Source organism: Ambystoma mexicanum, chromosome 4q (assembly GCF_040938575.1).
Source record: "Ambystoma mexicanum isolate Mex_15411 chromosome 4q, UKY_AmexF1_1, whole genome shotgun sequence".
Lineage (NCBI taxonomy): Eukaryota > Metazoa > Chordata > Amphibia > Caudata > Ambystomatidae > Ambystoma > Ambystoma mexicanum.
The window spans coordinates 1,145,350,330-1,145,374,906 of NC_090928.1; the positions used below are offsets into that span (position 1 = coordinate 1,145,350,330).

Genomic DNA, 24,577 nt, shown 5'->3' on the forward strand with positions numbered 1-24,577 from the left:
TCAGAAATATGATTACGGTGAGTAATGTATCCCTTCTGAGGATTGTGGATCTGCTTATATTACATGCTAGGCATAGACTAGCAAGCACTGTCTGGAGAAGGTGGCGGGGTCTGAAAAGTTACCGCAGCAAGTAGATGTTTTAGCACCGCTTGACCCACCTGTGAATCTGTTTTGAAATTTGTGTCAATGCAGTAATGCTGAGGAAATGTATGTATAGAACTCCATGTAGCTGCTATGCAAATGGGGTCTGGAGGGAGGTTTGCAATAAAGGCCAAAGTAGCTCCTGTACCCCTGGTTTAGTGAGCTCTTGGTGTGAAAGGCAAAGTTTTGTTTGATAGGGTGTAGCAGAGCTGTATGCATTTGTCATGATCTCTGCTTCCAAAAGATCAGGACTTGCCCGACTCCCTTGGAAGCAGACCCATAACCCCGGTTCCGAGTGCCAGCCAGTCCCGATTGGCAGCTTTTGGACCCTGTCCTGGCGCCAGTGGCACCAGGCTCATAAAGATGCCCAGTCCCAGCGCTGGAAGCGCCGGGCTCATAATGCTTGGGTGGACTTACCTGCAGCAGACCATGCTGCTTACTTACCTGCCAGTTGAGCCCCTGATCCTCTTCTGTTTGGGACTACTTTTCCTGTTGGGTGGGGCAGGAGCCACTCCCTTGCTTCAGAACACTGGAACTCTTCTGGAAAGCAGGAACTCTTTTCTCACCTAGGCGAGGCTGTGGAAGGAGACACCTAAGCACTACAGGAGGCTATTTAAACCACACCCGATGGATGAATCTTGCTTTGCGTTATTCTGCATTCTCTGCAGCAGAACGCTCATCGTGTCTTCTGCTTCTGATCCTGGGCCTAAGGGAACAAAGGCTTACCATCCTGGAATCCAGTCTTCAGCAGCACCTGTAAAGACAAAGAAAGAACAGGTTAGCACTACGGTCTTCAGTGGCAGCGCATCTCTTACCTGGTCCATCGGCTGTCACCAACGCCTCGCGCTGCATTCCGGCATCTGAAAGACAAAGGCTTACCTACTCTTCGCATGCTCCGGAGGTCTTCGCACTGCATTCCGGCATCTGAAAGACAAAAGCTTACCAGCTCTTTGCACGCTCCGGAGGCCTTCGGCGCTGCATCCCGCATCTGAAAGACAAAAGAAGGTGCGTTTAAAGACATTGGGCAACTTTATTACTCACGTGCCATTACTCCTTCCCACGCCGAATCCAGTGGGTATTCCAGCACCCTTCAGCTTCTCTAAAGCTCCGAACTTGTACCTGCAAGATAAAAGGGACAGTTAGTGCGCATCGTGAAGCAGGCTACAAGCGCTTACTTACGTGCTTCCAGGCGCTTCTATTCCTCACACGGGTTCGATCCTCAACTCTCAGCCCGCCATCCGCCATCGCCGGAACCCTGCAAAACAAGAGATATCATTACAAAAGACTTAAGACATTTGAAGTGCCCAGAACTTACCGTTCGTGCAGTTAACGACGGACAGCAGTCCTCTGAGGTCAAGAGGCCTGCACCCTTATCCAGTGAAGAAAGTGGTTACGGCACCCTGCCCCGAGGCAGATGGAGAGCTTGGCGTTCACTTACCTAAGGTGAGGGCGTTAACCTTTGGGGTTCTACAGGAGAAGAGAAAGGGAAGAGGAGAGAGGCACCCAATAACCCCAGTTCATTAATCCCATATTTTCTATCTGCAGACATCTTACTCTTCGAGTCAGACATACAGTGCACAGAGGTCCAGCCCAAAGAGCCAACCGTGTGTTACACATCACCTTTGAAGATACGGCATTCACCCAGTCAAGACCGGCGCCTCTGCGGGAATCAGGTGAGCGTTACAGCATTTCACTATCCATCTGGAGATGGTGTTTTTTTTTTAAAAACGTGATCACCTTCCCTGCCAGGTGCTATGGAGACAAAATGATGTCTGTTTTCTTAGCGGTTTTGTCTTGTTTACATAGTAAAGAACCACCCTCCTTACATCTAGTGTATGGAGTTTCTTCTCAGCTGAGTTTAAAGGATTTTGAAAGAAAGCGGGTAGTTCAATGAATTGGTTAACATGGAACTTGGGTGGCAACCTAGGGTGGGTTCTTAGTACCAACTTGTCTTTGTGGATAACAAAGAAAGGGTCTTTCACTGACAAAGCTTGTGGCTCACTGACTCTTCTTTTGGGAGGTGATGGCCACTAGAAAAGCTGTTTTGTATGTTAGGTGTTAGGCTGGATTTGTACATAGGCTCAAAGGGGGACCTATGACCTTTGAGAGTACCACATTGAGATCCCACCCTGGATGGAGTGGGGGGGGGGCTCTTTACTCCCTCCATGAAAGCCTTAACAGGAACTTTCCACCAGGACAGCTTGTTTTGTGAAATGCCATACGCGGATAGCGCCGCTAGGTGAACCTGGATGGAGTTGAATACTAGGCCAGAGTCTAGTAAGTGGAGCATGTAGTGAAGAAAGTGTGATGAAGTACATTCAATAGGGTTTACATTTTTTGACTGTCACCATATTGCAAATCCTTTCCATTCGTTAAAGTAACAGTGTCTGGTGTTAGGTTTACATGCCTCCTTGAGGATTTCCATACACCTTTGAGGTAGTTTTAAATTACCAAAACTATGACTTCAGGCGCCAAGCTGCCAAGTTCATAGATGGAGGATGCAAATCTAACTTTGTCCCGCTGTGTTGGGTGAGCATGTTGACTGGGCACGGGAGCTTGATTGGTTTGCACATCGCCAGTTTCAGAAGATGCAGAAACCAAGGTTATCTCGCCCACATTGGAGCAACTAGGATTAGAGTTGCTTGTTCCTGGTGCTTTTTGCGCACTATTCTGCTGAGGAGCAGTGTTGGTGGAAAAGTGGCCATTTCCAGATTTTCGGGCTAGTCTGGACAGACTTGGAGAGTGTGTTCCTCCCTGCTTGTTTATTTACATGGCAGTGGTATTGGATGTGAGCACTTGCACTGTTTGGCCTGTTAGATGCACTTGAAAGGCTTGTAGGGCCTTGTGTGCTGCTAGTAGCTCTAAAAGGTTGATGTGACAGGCCATGCGCTGTGTGGTGAAGGTAATGGGCTCCTCATCCGGAGAGTGAGGCGTCTGTTGTAACTGTCGCTCGCAATGGAGGATTGTGAAAGGGTTTTCCTTTTAACAGATTTTCCTTTGTCCACCAGTGTGAGTTAGCAAATCAACCAATAGATCGTTCCACTGACCGCTTGCCTGAGAACACTGTTTCGCTAACCACTCTTGCATTGGGCGCATGCGCAATTTTGCATGCGTAACGAGGTAAATGCATGAAGCCATCATCCCGAGCAAGTGCATTGCTTTGCGTAGTTATTTGGTAACTGGCCAGATACTGAGGTATTTGCAGCAGTATGTTTTGTACTCTTTCGTTTGAGGGGGAAGACTAGCTCCTCTTACGTTTTTATGATAGCTCCTAAGAACCGTATGGTTTTTCTTGGAAGACTATTTGTTCTCGTTGATTGAGAATCCCAATTGGAACAGAAGATTGATTGGGTGTTTTGCCAACACGTTGGTAAATACCCTTGATGTGGAGGCTATGCCCAAGGGTAGCACCTTGAATTGGTAGTGTTGATTCGCTATTTAAAGTGCAGGAAATTTCTGTGCGCTTGGAACATTGAAATATGAAAGTAGGCATCTTTCATGCCCAAAGTTGCCATGTAGTACCCCTGTTTTAGCAGTCGGATTCCTTCTTGTAGTGCAGTCATGCGAAATTTCTGACATATGTGTTCAGAGGGTGCAGGTCTAGGACAGGGCGCATAGTAAGGTATTTATTTGGCACAAGGAAGCACATTGAGTAGATCCCCTGGTTTACCTGGTTTGCCGGGACAATTTCTACGGTGTCCTTTAGTAGCAGTGCTTTGGCCTCTTCCAGCAGAATGTGCTGTTCCTCCTGCGTTGTTAGTGTTTGTCTCGGCGGATGGTTGGGTGGTGTTTGTATCAGTTCTATGCAATAGCCCCCCACCACGGTGTCTGACATGATCCCCCTCCCATGTGTGGGTAAAATGAGAAATGTGACCTACTGGAACAACATGGGAGGGGACCTGGAGCAGGTGGTCATTGCTTTGGTGGGGTGGAGCCTCTGGAGGAGGATCTGCCTCTACTTCTCAAACTGGTGTGGCCCCTTTGAAAATGTTGGGAGGATTGCCCCTGCGAGGAACCCCAAGATGATGTCTGCTCGCCCTGGTTGCCGGTGGAGGTCTGCTGCGAGTTTTGACCTCTAAACCAGCGTGTACTAAACCTGGACCTGTAGTGTCATAATAGTATAAGTCGTCAGACACGTTTTGATAGGTAGAGGTACTAGGTTGTGTCACGTCTAGGCAGGGTCTTTTGGCGTCGGGCTACTTATTAGCTGCTTCGCCTCGAGGGGCCACTCTGGAGGTTGGTAAGTTGATATGGGTGTTGACCAAAAAAGTGAACAAAGCTAGACATTTTCCTCATAACCATCAAACTGTTCCGGGGTCCATTGTGAGGAGCTTGGTAGCACTGTGGGAGCAGGGATAGGCAAAGGCTCTGGTGCAGGGGGCTGTTTGTGGTACATTGCCCCGAGAGGGTGTCACTAGGGGCAGAGTGTTCCTTATCCTTTGTAACCTGTGTTTTTGAGGATAGAGGCATTGAATATTGTTTCTCAGCATTTTGGATTGGAGGAGTGTGTCTGAGACGTGTTTTTTAATGAATACACTCATTTCTGAATTATGAGCAAGGGTCGTCGACGTGTCTTTTGACGCACAGATGCCAGTACCCAAGGACTTGATTTTCTCACTGGGTCAGAAACAGGCTTCAGTGTCTGTTTTAGGGGCTTGTCAAGTGGCGAACGCAATGGCCCAGAGGAAAGGGATTTTTCGGACCTTCCCTCAGACACTGCGTGTGGCTTATCAGTCGACGATGCAGTCGACTGTCGGTCATGAGGGGTGTGTTTAGCGTGGCGTGCTGTGTGGGTGCTTGAGGTGCCACGCGTTGTCTCCTTAGCAGAACCGTCGGCCTGCCTGTTGGAGTCGGGGGCTCGCACACGGGAATCCAGCTAATCCTGATCACCCTCTGCGTCACTTAGGACGCTGATGCTGCCATAGCTGGAGGCTCCCTCAACGTCCATGGTGGCCTCGACCTGCATGGCGTGGTGGGCCCAGCATTTAGTCTTCCAGTCCTTTCTTGTTTTGGGCCGAAAAAGTTTGCAGGACTTGCACCGTTTTTTGGAATGGTCCCAAGGAAGGCAGAGATTACAAACCCTGTGTGAATCGTTCCCAGGAAACTTCCAGTTACAGGAAGGACAGAATTTAAATGGCGTGCTTGGCAATGTAAAAGGAAGTATAGGGGAAATCGGCATTCTCTAAATGAGATGAATTAGGACCTCGCCCCACTCTCCCTTACTGTGCAGGGCCGAGGCCCGTTGGGGCCTAGGTTGGCCGCAGACCAAGTTTGTTGAGACGGGAGTCGTCGTGGACAAATAATCTTGTCCAGGACAGCAGTCGCTCGGAGATCTTGCGTTGTACGGTTGTCGTAAGGACAGAAAAAAAGTCTAAATGTTAAACTTTGTATAAGTAATGGCGTAAACCAGAAGAAGGAACTCTGCAACTTGCGTTCGACTATGATGGTGGAAAAAAACAATCTGAGGGACCGCAACGCATGTAGGACCATGGGTAAAAGAGACGTCACACTAGGCAGAGTAATACTGGCATGGCCTGTAGACGTCCCTTTGAGTTTCGAAAACAAAACATGTAATACTTCACGGCTACCACTAGATGTCGGCCTATGCACAGAATGTTATCTAAGCAGATCCACGAGCCTCAGAAATGTGTATACTTACTTGCCTAACTGGAATTATCGGGGTTGCTCTATGTGGACCACTCGCACACCCTTCCTGAGACTAAGACTTGGAGCTCTGCTACCCTATTTTGATTGGGTTTGGCTAGCCTTGGTCTTTCCTGTTCACCATAATAGGATGGCCTCCCAGAGGTCTATTTTGTTCGCAGGGATTTAGTTCAGGTTGGTTGCAGTGCTTTGGACTTCATTCCAGGCAGCTTCCAATATAAAACCCAGGAATGGAAGATAAAGACTTCCGAGGGGCAGGCGACCTTAAGGCACCTCCAGGGATTGATGCAGATGTGTTTCAACGAGTCACCACAATCAGGCAGCGACAGGTGCTCTTCAGTGGACGAACAAATGAGCAGACCCAGCATAGCTTCCGTTCATGCAAGGCAGCATAACACAAGTTGAAGATCTTTCAAGTTTCAAAGTTGGAGACTGCTGCAGTGCGGTAGCCCAGGAGAGCTGGTCAGTTCACCCAATGGTCCAGCTCAGATGGCACAGATCCTTGAGCAGGGGTCGAGATTGGTTGTTTCCACCAGTCATGGGGTCGAAGCACCAACAAAGGCCTTCTTGAGATCAAGAAAGAAGTGAAGAGCTTCACTAGGACAGAACTTGAAATCGATGCTGCTCAGCTGCAGACGTTGACCTCAGGTCATCAGCTGGTTGCTCTTTGGCACCAATGGTGATTTGTCGACTAGATGCAAGAGCCCTTTTTTAATTCAATATTTGTGTTGGGAACAAACCCAAGCCCACTGTGGGGTTGCCATTTTGCTAGCTGCACTCTGCCATGTTAAATTGCTGCTTTTAAACACTGCTTTATTTGATTTATGCTCAGCATTTTTCTCGGTGCCAGTTGCTCCAGAGTCTCAGTTCCTTTTTGACTTCTGCTTTCAAGGAGGGTACAAATACCAAAATTGGCAAATGACCTGGACTAGGCTCCCCCAGGGATTCATACACTTCCCTACCATTTTCTCCAGAATATTTCAATGCAGGCACTGCATTGCTTTGTTTCTCAGGCTACTCAATGCTCATTTAGTACGTTGACTTTGCTCCCTTCATCAAGCAGCAGCACAAAAGGATGTTCATAATTTCTTGAGTAGTCTGGCAAACTCTGGCCATAAAATGGCCCCATCTAAGTAGCAGTTGTGTCATCCTGATGTGAAATATTTTGGACACACCTTAATTCCTGGTCATCGTGCCTTAGATCCGTCCAGAGTAAATGTAATAAAGACATGCCACCACCACACACAAAAGTGGAATTAAGATAATTTTTAGGAGTAGCAGGGTATTGTCGGCCTTGGATTATGGATTATGCTATTTTAGCACAAATTTTGAAGTGTGCATTTAAGGGGCACGCCCAAAATGAGATTGTCTGTACACCGTTGTTAAGGGAGGATTTTGATTAAAACGAAAACTGCACTATGTACCACCTCTGCGTTGGGCTTACCATGTTATGAGAATCCTTTTATTCTTTATAGTCATGAGAGATTTAGTGTAGTGTCTGGAGTACTTACACAAGATCATGGGGGCAAGTCAGCGCCCCATTACATATTTTCTACACCTCTATATAGATAGAGTGGCTTAAGGCTTTCCAGTTTAAGAGCACCATCCGCAACTGTGCTGCTCACCAAGAAAGTGGCTGCAATTGTCTTACAATCACCTTTAATGGTTAGGGTCGCACATGCTGTGCATTCCTTGCTAGTAGGACAACACACACAGCAGCACTCGCTGCGCTATGAGGAAACACTCTTTAATAACCCTTCCACCATACTGGAGAGTTTGGGTCGTCTTAATGTTGCCTTATTGTTACCAGAGCCTGCGTTAACTGAGGAGGATATGCAGTATTGAGTTACTGTGCTTTCCTAATATACTACTATCAGGGCGGACATACAAGAGGTTCCCTTAGAGGAAGGGCACACCTTTTCTGTGGACGGGTCTTCCCTGCACCTTCCCTCTTCTGGAGCACTCTCGTCTCCATATGTTGCTACTGAGTTTTTGAACGATGAATGTGTTGCTTTGTTAGCTCAAATGACATGTTCCCACTTGTCGCTGAGCTTAATGTGTTATCATCCGCAAGTCATCTTCCATCCACTGGCTCCGTCACCATATACAAAGAGTAGATATGCATGGGGCGGAGCTTGTGTTTTCAGCCAAATCTGGAAAGAGCAAGGTTTTCTAACTTCAGCAGGGACATCAATTCTCAATGGTACTCAAAAGCTTTGCCACTGTCAAATTCCCTGCACATACAAAGGCAGACGACGTAGTGTTCAGAGGTAATCAAGCAGCCAATGGCACAGCATGGGGGCTGGACCGTGGGATTATTCTACCAACATGTATCACCCTGTGCACCCAATGCCATGGCTGGCATATATGTGAGTGAAAGGGAGGTGTATGTGTCAGACAGTTTGAGTAAGTTGCAAACACTGGCCCCAAAAGAAGAAAAAGCCAGATGGGAATAGAAGGGAGCCGCGAAGGATGAAGAGGTGTTTGGATACAGGAAGGGAAACCTACCTGCACATGGATTAGCACCTGTGAATGAACAAGCCATTGTATCACAGGTGTATTCGGTAAGGATATGGTAAGGATCTGCAACATGCTTGCAGTCGAGGGGCTAACCAATCATGGAAAGACACGGACCACAACATCTGCCCAGTAAAAAGCATTCAGTCACTAGGGCTGCCGATTGGCACTGGAGAGACCCAGCCCCTTCCCCTATCTCACACACAAATTACCCAGGGAAAGCCAAATCCTTCGGCAGGAAAGGGATTTCCACAGAAGGTATTTCCTGACCTGAGAAGGCAGGCAAAGAACAATATGGCAAAAGAACAAGCACACAATCTTGTGGCACGGCCAGCTTAGGGTGCTAGCCACATTTAGTAGCCTTTCACAGTAAATGCAAAGTTACACGAGTAAAAGGTCTCAAAAACAGTAAAAATATTTCCGCTGCCACCAGCTTTTCTTAGGCAGATTGTAAAAGTAACCAACAAGCCATTATATAAAAAGTTATAAGGATACAAAGTATCCTAACTGCACTTCACTGTAAGGTGATGTGTGCAATTGTGACAATACAGGAAATCCAAAAGTTTTTCTCCTCCCCGCCCCAATAAGAATGAGCAAAACAGGCAAGGGAAGTAATGCAGAAGGCTTTACTTCCCTCCAAAAAGTCAGGACACGGGTGTCCCATATAAATCGTCTCCCAACACCTTCTGAGAATTGGCCCAACTTCTCAACCACTACTGCTACCAGGAGAGCCACGGAATACTGAAAGAACACTTAGCCTGCACAGGCTAGAGTGGGTTACCTTTGTGCCCGGGATACAGGGCTGGGGTTGTCCCCACAAACACTCAGTTAACATCTTACTCTATTTCATGAATTGCTCTCTGCAATCAGCAAAAACATGTCTTACCAGTGAATCATAGGTCTCAGTTTTCTCCTCTATCCGCCCTGCTTTCTTCATTCTATCAATTCGTTTCTTCTCAACGGCACCTGTGCGGTCCAGGAAGATGTCATCATCACTATCATAGAAGTCATCTTCCTCCCAGTTTTTACACCTTCTTTTCCGAGACACTTTTGGTGTAAAGGGAAAAAGGGAGGAGGAAGTGTTAGAGAATCTCATCAAATCTACAACTAATAGACACTCGATACAAAGTAACTATACACAAGGAAAAGAAGTAAAATAAAACCAAAAGCAAACAACCAAAAACAAATTTCCATTACAGAAAAATGTAATATGCAAACGAAAGTTGGCTCATTTTTGTGAATAGTTTTACTTAACCATATTTTCCAATCAAGAATTTTGAGAAATTACAATTTATGGTTCAGACGTCAGCCTCTTCTTGTTGGGGTGAGAATGCAACAGAAATTAAGTGAAGACAGAAGAGTCTGTTGCGATTCTGGGTGTGTCCCCTGGATAGTGAGGAGGGATGAGGGGAAGTAGCCACAGAAACAGGTTGCAGGAGACTGTTACAGAGAGTCATGTGACTCATATGCATGCGCGACGTTCGGGAGAACACCGCGCATGCAAATTAAATAAAGGGGCGGTCCCAGGATAGCAGTTGCCGCCGGCAGCCTGTATAAGGCAGATGTAGTCTGGTGTCTTTCTTAAGGTACTGTGGGACTGGGCCTGTATGTGGGAGGGCCCCGGGGCAGATCTCAATAACATCACAATACTGGCGACAAGGACCCTTCTGAATGGGGGGAAAGGAAGGAAGGATCAGTGTCTAATGGAATCATACTCTTCAATGCCCATTAGGCGCGTCACCCGTGCGGTGTATGCGAGCCCGCCATTTGGATATTTCTGACGGTTGCGGCCCCATGGGGTGCCTGTGCACCATCAGTGGGAATTTTTGGAGCCTTTGAATGGCTAATTATACAACAAAAAAAACAACGGGTTTCAATGACAGACTATTTAGGAGGCTGGTCTGACACAGGAAGCATTTGGGACTTTATCAACAAGGTGCCAGTCAGCCCAGTGCATGAGGGAGGCCTGGAGTTGCACTTCTGATGTGACTGTCCTGGGGAGGAGGCTGTGAAATGTATATATTTTTATCGCTCTTCATATTTCTCTCTCACCTGGGACTGTTTTGGAAAAGCATGTATCAAGAGGGTGCAAACCATCACTACGCCAGTAGCCAATTTAACTGTCTGGATCTGTGAACAAGCCTACTGGGATGCCATTTAATTTCCTCTTCTGACTGAGTGCAAGCCTCACACGACAGACTTGCGGCATCCATATTGTGCAAGGTGCTCGTGCGGTCTGCAACAATGAGCAGCCCAGATGAAGGCGCACAAGCCAGTGTACAAACGGTAGCATTGGCACCTGTAAGAATGCTGTCACGACAACAAGGCACACTAGCACCCATGCCAGAATTTGATATGTCTCGGCCACCATCAAAGCTGGGCCCAAAGTGGCTACTGTGGATAAAGAAATTAGATGTTCCTCCAACGCATTCCACATCTTTGACAAGTAATATCCACAGCTGTGCACTTCGTAACTTTTTCGGCAGAGGGCATCCTGCGTCAAAGGCGTCGGGTCCATGTCCCTCGAGGGCCTCCGTCGAGGACGACGTCACAGGATGTTATAAATAGGACGCAGGGCGACCGTAGCCTCAGTTTAAGTTTTTTCCCCCTCAGAATGTGTGACACCATTCAGATGCCTGCTGGACTGCATTTAGCCTTGCGGAAACGGAAGCTGCAATCACATAGGAAATTCTCCTGAGGGGCAGGCTGGGAGGGCAATGTGGAATGCGTTGGAGGAACATCCAGTCGAAAGAACGTTAACAGTTGGTAAGTAACTTGTTCTTCGAAGGGATTGTGTCCTCCAAAGCATTCCACATTTTTGACAGGCTCCAAAAGCAGTACCAGTAAATGGAGGAGGGAAAAGAATTTAGAATACCCAATTAGACTGCGGAAAAAAGAACCGCCTTTCCAAAGGCCATATCCTGACCATGGATTGTATCCAGGGAATAATGTTTTACAAATGTATGGATTGGAGCCCAAGTAGCGGCATCACAAAATATTCCTAATAGGAACACCCCGATGGAGGGCAGTGGAAGTAGCCACGCCCCTAGTGGAATGAGCTCTCAACCCTTCAGAGGGTCTTTACCGACCAACAGGTAACACTCCGTAATGGTAAGGATAATACACCTGGACATGGTCCATTTGGTAACAGCCTTGCCCAATCGGTGTCCAGCATATCCTACACAAAGAGTTGATTGTCCACTCTGACCCTGGACATCCTAGAAATGTAAAAGCTAAGAGCTCTCCTAGGATCTAACCAATGGAGACTTTCCTCTTCCTTACCAGGACGAGGAGGAGGGTAGAAAGATGTTAGTACAACCCTGTCCTTGTGAAACACAGTAAAGGATGGCTTAGCTGAAAGTGCCTGCAATTCACTCACTCTGCGAGCTCAAGTAACCGCAACCAAGAACACAGTCTTGAAGGACAGTAATCTCAAAGGACAAGAATGCAAAGGTTCAAACGGAGCACCCATGAGAAATCTCAAAACTAAATTCAAATCCCAAACTGGCACCTGGAAAGGGGACAGCAGGAATACATTAGTCAGTCCTTTAAGAAACTGAGAAATCAAAGGAATCTTAAAGTAAGAACATTCTTCAGACGAGCGCTTAAAGATAGACAGCGCCACCAGATAACCTTTAATGGTACCCACTTGAAGGCCCCTGTGGGCCAAAAAGAGCAACAAAGAAAACCATAGGAATGGAGCAGTGAAAAGGATCAACATTGTGATCACTGCAACAGTTGCAACCTTTCAGACAAAAAGAGGCCACAGACCACTGTGAAAGTACTTAGTTATAGCTCATAAGAATCCAAAGGCCTCTGTGGACAGGGTCCAATGCAGTAGAACCCCAGGAGAGGGTGCAAGTGCTACAAGGTTGTGGTAGGACGACGGGTAAGGGATAGGGTGAATATCTAATTATCCCTGCCTAAAGGTGGTAACTCCACTAGGTAACGGTGCCGAGCCGCTTACAAACAGGAGATAGGAAAAGAAATAAACTAGCCACTTCTACGTAGGTAATGCTTTCAGCCTTGTTGGTCCTGTTCAACTCTCTTCCACTGTGTGAAGAAAAATGTTGGAAGAGAAGTGCTCAATGGTACTTTACAAGGAACACCAATGGTCAGTTATAAAGGCATCCAGTGGGGCCAATTTATTGCCCACTAGATTGTCTCCCTGGCCATGGTGGACTGAGGTCTAAAAACGACACAAACACAGTGACAAACAATGTTCAACAGACGTTGCCTAGTGGAGTTACCACCTTTAGGCAGGGATAGTTAGATATTCACCCTATCCCTTACCCGTCCTCCTACCACAGCCTTGTAGCACTTGCACCCTCTCCTAGGGTTCTACTACATTGGTCCCTGTCCACAGAGGCCTTTGGATTCTTATGCGCTATAACCAAGTACTTTCACAGTGGTCTGCGTCCTCTTTTTGTGTTAAAAACAGTTTAGAGTTGGGGCCATACCCTGCTTAACTCTCCCTCCCGCCCTCAAGTTTTGTCAAAACGCAACCTTTCATACACCGACCGTGAAGGTTGAGAGTCTTGACCTCTGGATGGAGAACCCGATTTCCACCCGTTCCCCCACCCTACCACACCCCCACCCCCACTACAGGGATCTCATCCACAGCCTGGCCTCTGGCCCCAGAAAAATGCAGGAAACCATGAAGCCGAGCAACCTTAAGAACTCGAAAGCCGGGAGACTCTGGGCATGTTGAAACTTGTCCACCATCTGTACAATGTGATGAGCCCTTACCTTGGGAGGCGAACACTTCGAAGGATGTGTCCAACACAACCCCGATGTACTGGAGCTGTTGGGAAGGTGTCAGGTGCAACTTGTTTAAAGTCAGGGAGAAGCCCAGCCTGTGGAGGGTGCGGCAGGGGACACCGATATGATCCAAAGCAAGCTCGGGAGAGCACGCCTGGATCAGCCAGTCGCCCAGAAAGGGGTAGACGTGAATTCCCCCCTCGCCTGAGGTACGCTGCCACCACCACCATGAGCTTGGTGAAGACCCTCGGGGCAGAGGTTAATCCGAACGGCAGGACCCGAAACTGAAAGTGCAAGTAGCCAGCCGAAAACCTCAGGTACTCTGTGCACGGGATGAATCGATACACGAAAGTAAGCATCCTTGAGGTCCAGAGACACCAACCAATCCTGAAGTTGAAGGGCCTGGAGGACATGAGAAAAAGTGACCATATTGAACTTGTCCTTCCTGGGACGTTTGTTCAACCAACGCAAGCCCATGATAGGTCTCAATCCCCCCGTCTTTCTTTGGGATAAAAAAATAAGGGGAATACCAACCCTTGTTCCTCTCCGCTACAGGCACCAGTTCTATGGCACCTTTCTTCAGCAGGGACAAGATTTCCTGCGCAAGGAGCGGATCCGGACTCTTCAAAGAGTGTTTCCCCGGTGGATTGTCATGAGGCCGCTAAAGGAAGGGAAGGCAGTAGTCGTGGGCTATGGTATTCAGAACCCATGCATCTGAAGTAATGGCCCGTCATTCTTCGAGATGCTGAGAGTCTGCTCCCAACCGGCGAACCATGGAACATGGCCTCACGATTGTTTGGAAGCGGCTGCGGTAGTGCCTGAAGGCAAAGAGGCAGCTGCCTGAGCGGCTTTGGCACCACGATTTCCCCGACTACCACGGGTACTTTTTCGCTGGCCCCTTTGACTGCCAGCCCCTCTTGTTCTACCAAAAGAGGAGTAGAAACGAAAGGAACCTCCCCTCCACTGCTGTCCCCTAGGACAAAGGCAGAGGTTGACGCACCGCAGTGCTTAAAGACTTCACAGCAGCTTTTGAGGTCTGCAACCTCTCAAGGCTCTCATCACCCTTGCTGCCAATTAAATGAGCGACATCAAAGGGCATGTTCGGAAGACGGGCTTGTACTTCTTGAGCAAATCCAGATTTCCACAACCACGCAAATCTGCGCATAACGGTGCTCGCAGCCATGGACCGGCTCACACTGTCAGCCGTATCCAAACCCGACTGAAGGCCCTCACACATGGCATCCTTGCCATCCTGCACGATAGCACGTAAACCATCCCTTTCTTCCTCCTCGGGAATACGCTCAGCCGCAAAAGCAACACAAGGCCACAGAGTGTGTGTAAACCTTGCCAAGGTGCACATGGAGTTGGCCGATTTCAAGGCCATGCTCCCAGCAGAAAACCCCTTCCGTGCCCAACCATTGAAGCGCTTGTCGTCCCTATCCAGAGGGATGGTAGGGTATGCTGCCCGCCTCGAGGTGGCGGTAGCCGCCAGAACCACCAAACTCTCAGGAGTCGGTGAGTAGACAAATAGCTGGGGTCGCTACCCGAAGGGCGGTATTTTTTAGTAAGATTTTGATTTACAGGCGGAAGAGATTCCGGGGACTGCCAAGCAGCTGCCACCCTTTTCTGCAAGGTAGAATGAAATGGCAAAACGGGTCAGAGGATGGACCTTGATCCAAGATGTCCATCAGATCATCTTGCACAAAGTCTTCCGGAGGACTGACTAGACCAGCCCGATACTCGTGCCAAGTGTTTCCTATAAGAAGACTCTGCATAAGCCCCAGGCTTAGGTCTACCAAACTCCACTTCCGGGGAAGTGTCCAGTCCACTTGCATCATGGAGGGTCTGTCTCAACTCCTCCAACTGACTAAAGGTCACTAGGTTCCTCAACCTAAGACCTTTCCTCCTCTTCAAGAATATGATCCAGAGGGGGTTGAAACCCAGGTCTGGGGACAGAAGAGGGCCTGGAGGCCAAAACCGGCCTCAACGACTTCGATGTAGCCGTTCCCAGAGGATCCACAATGTGTGGGTACTACAACGGCAAATTCCGAGAAAAAATTCCCCAAAGGCGCCGATAGCACCGAAGGCTTCGACGTCGAGAGAGTCGACAACCTCGACGTCGAGATCGCCGAAGGCTTTGGCCTCCACACAGGTGCAGACAGCACCCTGGGCTGATACGACGGCAAGGCGTCGATGTCCGAATTTGGACGGACAGCGCCAAACGAGCCGACGCCGACCCCGAGCCCTCAATAGGTTGCTGCGGTCTCGCTGGGGACGAGGACTGAGACCTAGAGAAGTGCCTCTTGCGACCTTTCAAAACCTTTCCCATACGGGACCTCAACGGCTCCCGATGTGTGTCGCATTGTGAACCTGAGCGCAAAGGCTTGCGAGCCACAGACTGAGATCGATCCAGGTCGGCTTCGTCAGAATGCGCGACCGGACCCATGCCTTGCGATTTAAAAATCACCATCATAGAGTTCTTGAATGCTGCCCATTCCTCCGGAGTCGAGGACTTCGTGGGGCACGTAACCTTCCTCGAGGCACCATCCTCCGAGGACAGGGAAGGCGACCAGTGACGGCGCTACCGCGAGTGCCAGGACGAGGAAGACGAGTGGCGGGAACCACTCCGGGGCCTTGAGAATCCCGGTATTCTTTCCGATGCGGAGAGTCGCCCCTTGAGTCATCAGTGGAAACCTCCTTGGACTTGGAAGTCTGGAACTTAACAGGCTTCGAGCCCCTTCCCACCTGGAGCTTCCCCTTCCGCAAGGCCTTTGCAGTCAGTGACTGGCATTTCGAGCAGTCGTCGGTGTCGTGCGACTCGCCGAGGCACCACAAACAAATGCGTTGGGGGTCGGTGAGCAAAATCTTGGACTCGCAGTCCCGGCATGTCTTGAAACCGGACCGCAGAGTTGGAGGGGTCGAAGAGAAAGACATCTTCAATGAAGAAAAACGCACGAGGCGCGACAAGTCTCACGAAGTAAACACGTTCGCGGAAATAACGGAACTGAGGCTGCGGGCGCTGTGCGTCCTATTTATAGCATCCTGTGACGTCGTCCTCGACAGAGGCCCTCGACGCAGGACGCCCTCTGCCGAAAAAGTTTCCGAAGTGCCCAGCTGTGGACATTACATGTCAAAGATGTGGAATGCGTTGGAGGACACAATCCATTCAAGGCGAAAGTTGCAACGTTGCTTTATGCTGCTAGCGCTGAAGTTAATCGTATTTGCGAGTCCCTGAACTCTTCAGCAGTCACTTAACAGGAAGTAAAAGATGTTTTGAAAGTACATTTCTTGCCCTTAGCCAATCTGGTTTTCTACCGTTTTGTGATGACCAGTGAGAAACAGGAGGAGGAGTCGTCGTCATTAGACAATTTCTGTGGTCGGTTGCGCCAATTGGCCAGTACCTGCCAGTGGGAAAATGAGGAGGCTATGATACGGAATCAACTCATCCAAGGATGCGGTTCGGGAAAACTATGACGGCAAGTGCTCCGTGAACCAGGGATTATGCCGACGCAGATCCTTGATATGGGCAGGTTTTACCAACTGGCTGAAACTCAGGCTGCTAGAATGGACGCAGTAGCCAAACTAGGAAAAAGTGAAGAAGCCTATGCCATTGGACGTACAACCAGCAGTGGACCACAACGCCAGAGGTGGCCCCCAAAAAAGAATGATGTATCGCAGCAGTGCCAGAAGTGTGGGTATGACATTCCCCATCTAAGTGAATGTACCACAAAAGGAAGGGTGTGCGGACGCTGTGGAGTTGGAGGCCATTTCACCAGGATGTGCTGTGCTGCCAACCCCGTGGTCATCCCACTTGGTCTAACCAAAGCTAACACTGGTGGCGTAAGGAAACAAAAGAGTGTGGCAGCTAAGGAACAGGAACTTCAAGATTTGGAAATCGCCGAAGACGAAGAAGAAGAGGAAGAAGTGTTCTTTATTTCTAGCATTGACTCAATCTCGAAGAAGTGTAGGCAGCCCACGTGCACAGTGGACATATGAGACACCCCCACCCCAGTACTAATCAACACGGGTGCGTCCGTGTGCGTAATGGCATCAAGGCACTACGAGGCCCTACCAGGACCACCTGCTCTAACTGCCACCAAGGCGAAGATATACTCTTTTGGCGGCGATCAGCCTCTCCCGCTACAAGGAGTGTTCACGACTCAAATTTTACATGCTGGACGGTCAAAAAAGGCAAGGTTCTTTCTAACAAGGGTGAGCCCAAATTCACTTCTGAGCTGTGCGGCATCTGAAGCGTTGGTCATAGTGCAATTTGCACTCTCCGTTTAGAAGACAGACATCCAAGACCTCGTCAACCGTTTCAAGGACATTTTCAAAGGTGTGGGAAAGCTGAAAGGTGAACAAATACGCCTGCACATTGATGGGTCAGTACGCCCAACAGCCTTGAAACACTGACGCATTCTCTTTAACCTTCAAAAGCAAGTTGAGCAAGAACAACCTGCTGCAGTACGGATATGCGTAGACATGCAACTCCCCAACATGGCTGTGGGGGGGAATTTCAGGGTGCAAAGGTCTTCTCAAAACTGGACCTACGCTCAGGATACCACCAGCTGGTATGACATCAAGACTCACGGTAGATTACCACTTTCACCACCAATAATGGCCTCTATCAATATAAAAGATTACGTTTTGGTATTTCATCTGCTGCAGAAGTGTTTCAAAACGCCATCAGAGGGGCTCTCGCTGAACTCAAAGGGGTCATTAATCTGAATGATGATATTCTGGTATATGCCACTTACGAGACAGAACATATGATCAGACTTGAGAAGACACTAGAGCGGATCCGGGAGTTAGGTTTAACCCTTCATCGTGATAAGTGGGAATTTTTAAAAGAAAGTGTCAAATTCTTTCGATTTGTGTTTCACTCTGGAGGGGTGTCAACTGACCCTAAAAATGTGAAAGATATTAAGGACGCCAAGCCCCGAAACAACCCCTCTGATGTGCGCAGTTTCCTGGGGATTTTGAACTATTGTGGGAGATTCATTAAGAGCCTGGCCTCCATCTCAGAATCTCTCAGGGCCCTCAACAAAAAGGACACTGTGTGGACATGGTCCACCCTAGAACAGTCTGCTTTCGACACTATCAAAGCTGCGCTTGTAGGCGATGAGACAATGACTTTAGTTCAACACGGAGAAGGAATCAGAACTGGTTGTCGACGCTAGTAGCCAGATCAACAGGGTCAGAGGTGGCCCATTGCATATGCAAGTAAAGCCTTAACAGACACGGAGCGAAGATATTCTTAAATTGAATGGGAAGGACTGGCCATAAAAAAGGGTTGCAAACACTTCAGACTCTACATTTTGGACAAGCCTGTTGCGGTCATCACCGATCACAAGCCCATAATTCCCATCAGGATGGGGACATCCTCCAAGCCACCTCCAAAAATAGAATACAGTGTAAAACTCCTGTACAGGCCAGGGAGAGACAACCCCACTGATTATCTGTCTCGCCACCCTAGCGCCGGCGGAGAACAAGACAATTGTGGGGATGAGGAGTGCGAGAAGGCCATTCGACAAGTGGTGGAGACATCCATGCCAGTAGCACTCTCACTCGAGGAAGTGGCTGAAGCATCTAAGGCTGACTGGTGTTTCCAAATGATTCACAGTGCTGTAAATAATGGAGACTGGAAGTCAGTAGTAGTGGATCTGTCAAGGAGAGAAAAGGAGACATAGCAAGACCTACAATCACTGTGGTGTACACGTCACAAGCGGTCAACTGCTGAGGAAGGCCTGCTATTAAGAGGAGAACAAATTGTGATTCCCAAAAGGCTAATAGATAGGGTGATGGAACTGGTGCACAGCGGCCACCAAGGCACAGCCAAAACCAAGGCCTGGCTAAGAGCAAAAGTCTGGTTCCCAGACCTAGAGAAGAGGGTCGATGAATGCATATAACAATGTGTGTGGTTAAAAAAAAAAAAAAACAATGTGTGTGGTGTCAAGCTGCGGCGCCCACGCATAAGAAGCCTTGCATCGAGAGCATGGACAGGAGTGACCAGCCTTGGGGCACCGTGCATGCAGACTTTAGATCCACTGGTAGGTGCACATACTTCATAGTACTCATTGATGATTGGTCCCCGATACCCAGAAGTGGAAATAGTAGAGTCGACTTCAAGTGACCAGACTATACAAGCCCTGAATAAGATCTTCGCAACGCATGCTTCCCCCCCGCCACATGTACTCTGTTCTGACAACGAACCCCCGTTTCAAGGCCGTTAATTTGCTCCATTCAGGGATGAGTGTGGGGTAGTACACAGGAAAGTGACCCCTGGCTGGCCAAGAGCCAATGGAGAAGTTGAGCGTTTTATGCGTACCCTAAATAAGAGTCTAAGGTTTACTCAAGACCAAAGAGGAGAGCTGCACAGAAACCTATCAATTCCTCTGTGGATATAGGTCCACACCTCACCAGTCTACAGGGGTGTCCCCAGCCAAGGCTCTGTGCAACCGGTGCCCAAAAGGTTTGATACCTGACACTGAGAGACGGACTGCTGGAATCAGTGAGGACCAGAATGTTTTTGAAGAAAGGAGAATTTGCAATAAGCGAGAGAATGCCAGGAGGCATCTGAAACCTGATGTCATTGAGGTTGGGGATACCGTGCTGGTACGCAACCGACACCCAGAAGGAAAACTGTCTTTAAACTATGAACCCACACCTTTGGACGTGACCCATGTGAAAGGGTCATGGTCACGGCAGCTGACAGCCGAGGGACTATCACAAGTAACTCCTGTTTCTTTAAGAAGACTGCAGAGTGTGGGACTCCTACTATTGCCTCTGAGAACTCACCTGTACCAAGCCAAGACCCTAGGACCAAAGACGAGAGGAACCACTGCCAGTTGCTGCAAGCCAAGAGGAAGGACACTACCCTCGTCAGGAGGGACAGCGGTGTCGGGAAAGGTTTAAAGATTACATTTTGGACCCAGACCTTTAAGTAGCAAGTGGGTTGATAACTGCCTTCATTGAGCAGTGCACTATTTGGTATGGTATACCGGTTATCCAGTTATTTGTCATGTTGACAGTCCATGTTGATCCTTTGTCAATCTTTTGTTTGTTATGAGAAAAGGAGGGATGTTACAGAGTCATGTGACTCGTATGCATGGCCGACGTTCGGGGTAACGCCGCACATTCAAATTAAATAAAGGGGCGGTCACCATCACAATACTAACTACTGTTGCGCAAAGGAAAAAGTGCAATGGGAGTTTCAAAATGGATGCTTGTGGAGACGGATGGCCTTGCTGCCATGCAACAAAGAAAAATTAAATGGAAGGAATCTGAATAGTAACTGGCGATTCTTCCAGGCCAAGGTGGCAACTTAGGTGAAATGCCAATAAGAGTGTGGATATGCACTGAGAAAGCATGGTGAACACAATTATAAATGGTGGTGAACACAATTATAAATGGTGGCTATCTGCACTTCTCTCCCATTCCCTTACTTAGCAAGTGTGAAAAAGGTAGGCGTGTGGTTCGCGGTTTTTCCAGAACCTACTCTGATGAGGAGTTAATGTAAAGCTGCAACCATTTTACTATGAAGTACTTGACCAAACTCTCAATGGTTACATAGCCGACAGTCGGGCTTAGTCTAAGAAGGTGGTAGGCTTGGTGTGAAGTAGAATTAACAAGAGCAATGTCTGTTAGGGAACAGAGGTCCACACAGGCAACTGCACAAATATACTATTTATTAATCAAAGGCAATTGCCAAGGAAGCAAGTAGACCGAACTTTAGGGGATGATGGCCGAACAATTATAATAGTTGGACTACCTTTAAAGACTTTGTGGGCAGTGAAATATTACTTGTTTGAGACCCCACTTCCCATTCCCCTCCCCCCAAAGAAAGTTTGGGGGAACTAGTGTCAAATTAGCAGAACATTATGCAATTTAAAGCACTCTTTGCCAAAAAAACACAAGGTTAAAAGCAAAATTCACAGTTTTCAAGTTACCTGTCATCATGGTAATGATGTGGTTGTGAGGATGTGTGTGGGTGGCTTTGTCACTTACTAGTTCATAGTGCATGCACAGTCACACTACCATAATCCTGCGTAAGACTGAATGGTGCTACATTTGGAGTGTCCTGGAGGTGTTGGTGGGTTGTCAGAAGTGCCATCTATACTAGAAACAGGAAGCCCTGAACGTGTGCTATGGCAGTGTCACCTGGTGGTATACTATATTATGGGATGATATGCTACAAAACGTACAATCTGGAGAAAGAAAGTTTTGCATGGACATAAACAAATAAATGTGAACAACAGTCATGTTACCAAAGTGAAAAAGATGGTTTCCGGTGGTTATTGAGTGGTGTGTTGGACCAGGTAGGGTGACAACCACCTCAAAAAATCATTCCATCTCCCAGTCTAACTGATGACACATCTCGACATACACCAGAAGCGAAATAACATAGTTTAGACACAGGCACGTACACCATCTGAAGACAGGCGTCTAATCTAAATTTCCTTATCAGCACACTTACCCTCAACAGATACCCTAACACAACTCTCCACACTCCTTAAGCAGCACTCTAGACACTTCATACAACCACACAAACAATTTACATTAGCAACTTGGAGCTCACATTAAACACTGCTCCAGACAACTTACAAAATAACTTAAATGATAGGTGTGCTATGCAATATTCAACAACATAGCATGGCATAGAAAAGAGTTTCACTCATACTCTAGTAGGGAAGTACTTAAACAGCTCAAGCAGCTTCGGTGACTGGCAGCAACAGGAGAGGAAATTAATGTTGCTTCTTAATTTCTGCAGCCAGTCTGCTACACTAGAATCTCTGGTGCACTGACGCGGTCAAACCAAGCAACATAAAACGGAGGGAGGACCAGAGCAACAATACTGATGTTCTAGGTGATTACCTCTGGGGTACCTACAGGAGAGCACAACAGGCACAGTTTTGTTGCCAAAATCATTCCATCTGCTCCATTATAAGGGAGTCTTGTTAATCACTTCTAAAGGACTCAATTTCTAAATCACAGGGAGATTGAATTATTTGCATAGCAGTACATGTTAAACTGGGATTTAAAACCCTTGTGCAATTTGATCACTTCACCACATACCTTTTGAGCTCTACTTGGTACAAATAGTTAAGATTTGTCTTTCAAGTACTACAATAATGAGGTCTTGTAGGGTTGAATTGCGAAAAACACATATCACAAACTAAAGCAACCTGGCAATTTATAAATCCTTGTAAAAACATGTCAAACCAAAAGACTATCATAACTTTTTTTTTCCACATCCTAAATGGAAAACTACAAGTCCCAGATTACAAATTAACGTGCATCTGAAAAATCTCCTTTCATCGACTGCATTTTAAGCACTTTAAGACACGCAGTAAAATAAATTGTGTAGTAAGAGAGTACAGAGATTGTCACAAATGTCCAGCGTGCTGTTATGCACAATACAAAATTAGGAACATTTGACGATCCACACAAAATCAAAACTTTTTTTTCATATCAAGCTGACCGACATCAGGGATATAAACTAATCTTTAAAATTAAGATTTATTGTGCTAAGCAGGCACAGATTTGGTAGATGACTGGAGCTGTGTGGGGTCTTTCTACTTGAATTGTCCCAACAAATTGCCTAACCAACCATGCATAGGAAATGAGCCACTGACGACAAAAGAAATGGATTGTGAGGCCGTTCAGGTGCTGGCCTGCAGCCATAGGCGCCGTTTATCATCGGCATTTTGTCCTCTTTGTTATCATCTGCTCATGAGAGCTATATATTGCCGCCCTATAGTTAAGGTGAGTCGGACTCCCATGGGAACCCCTAAAAATGCAATTTTTAAAAACCTTTGATTCGAGTAACAGATTTGACCGAAATTTTGAAAGTGAATAGGGACTCGCCAGCCCGCCCAAGACTGCTAAGTTTCGTAAATATACATTAAAAAATTAAGAACGCTATTAAGAAGAAAACAAAAATCATTTTTTGCCAAAAGTGCAGCCTACTTCCCTTTCATTTTTCAATAGAGAAACAAGGTATATTTTTGCCAAAGCACTCCGCCCAAACTGCTAGACGGATTTGGACCAGGTCCAAAACAACTGGCACAAAGCGTTTACTCGCGATCCATGCGTGGTTAGGGGTTATTCCCTGCCGTAGTTATTTAATTATTTGACACAGAGGGGAGTGCCCCTTTCTAATAATTGTTTCTTATATCTCCCATGGTGCATTGTAGGATCATGGTTTTCAGAAATGAAAAAGGTGCCATGTTGCTTTTTCTCTCGATGCGAAAGATATTTGAGGTTATAGCCAAGGGTACGGGAAGATTAAATGCAGGAAAAAAGCTATTTGCAGCTCAAAACACATGCAAATGCCATCAGGCAAGGGGTGGGGGGGTGGGGTGGGAGGCAGGCCGGTCGGTGGGGTGGCTAGATGGCACCAAGTGAAATGTGGGAGTTGGACAGGGTCTAGGGACTGATTTTGCAACACAAAGCTTTCTGTAACCTTGGCATTAGCCGCAAATAGCCGACATCTCAATGCAAAGTGTGTCACAGAAACAGCGTGTGTTGTGTTTGGTGGGGGGGGGGGGGAAGAGAGGGTAGGGGAGGAGACCATCTGGGGAGTGGGGTGAGCTGGCACAGATGATGGGGACGCTTAGTGAGGGCCTGGGGAGCAGGAAAGCATTTATTTTCGTGTGTAGTTCAGTACCCGCTGTTACAGTTTACCGTTTTTAAAACATATATATTTTTACAGCTATAGTGACGTCAGGGATGAAAAATCACTGGCCATGGCCCATGACACGATTGCTATCCATGCAGTAACCAGGACAAACCCTGCTTAGCTCCAAAGTGAGGAAGGGGCAAGACTCCTCAGGTCATGTTGCCCAATAATGAGCCAAAGTTACAAGACCACTTAGAGAAATGTGCTGTCCCTTTCCTTGCTTTGAAGCTAAGCAGGGTCAGTTCTGGTCACTGAATGGATGGGAGAGAGTAAGTACACAGTCCTGAATGCTGTGTGTTATCTTAGTTTTAAATATCTCATTAAACTTTGCATCCAAATTATTCTTTTTTTAAACCGTGCTACTGTCAGTCCTTGATAGTTTTGCACTCAGACCATTCCGTTGCCTTTTGCCGAATTGCATTCGGGTATTTGTAGTCTCACAGTCAAGATGGGGGAATAATGCTGCAATTGTAGACTTTTTGCCTGACATAGTTCTATAAGGAAGTATATATTTGAGTGAGACTATGGTATGTGCACGTTTCAAGTTAGCTTTATAAAGCAGACTTTTGTTGAAAGCCAGACATGGGGGTGAAGAGGGTACATGATTAGAGGGCAAGTCAGTCATGAGTATTTGCCCACAATGTGGCAAGAGAGTTTGCAATCCTGGACACTGGTGCAGTTATTTCCCCCTGATTTCAGGGCACCAGTAGAGGACACATGTGGATTAACAGCGTACATTTTGTCAGATGTCGGACGCAACCCCTTCTGGTTTTTTTGAGGTTGGTAAGCTTGCTCAAGTATTTGGATACCAGG

The 24,577-nt window shown here is 47.4% G+C and overlaps 1 protein-coding gene across 2 annotated transcripts in view; it reads right to left on the reverse strand.

Moving 5' to 3' along the window:
- Positions 1-24,577, reverse strand: part of SLC4A1AP (solute carrier family 4 member 1 adaptor protein) — a 363,679-nt gene that overhangs the window by 273,454 nt on the left and 65,648 nt on the right. For both annotated transcript variants that reach the window (XM_069608736.1, XM_069608735.1), the window contains exon 6: positions 9,209-9,369. In XM_069608736.1, the coding sequence (XP_069464837.1) occupies positions 9,209-9,369 (161 nt within the window). The remainder of the gene's footprint in view (positions 1-9,208; positions 9,370-24,577) is intronic.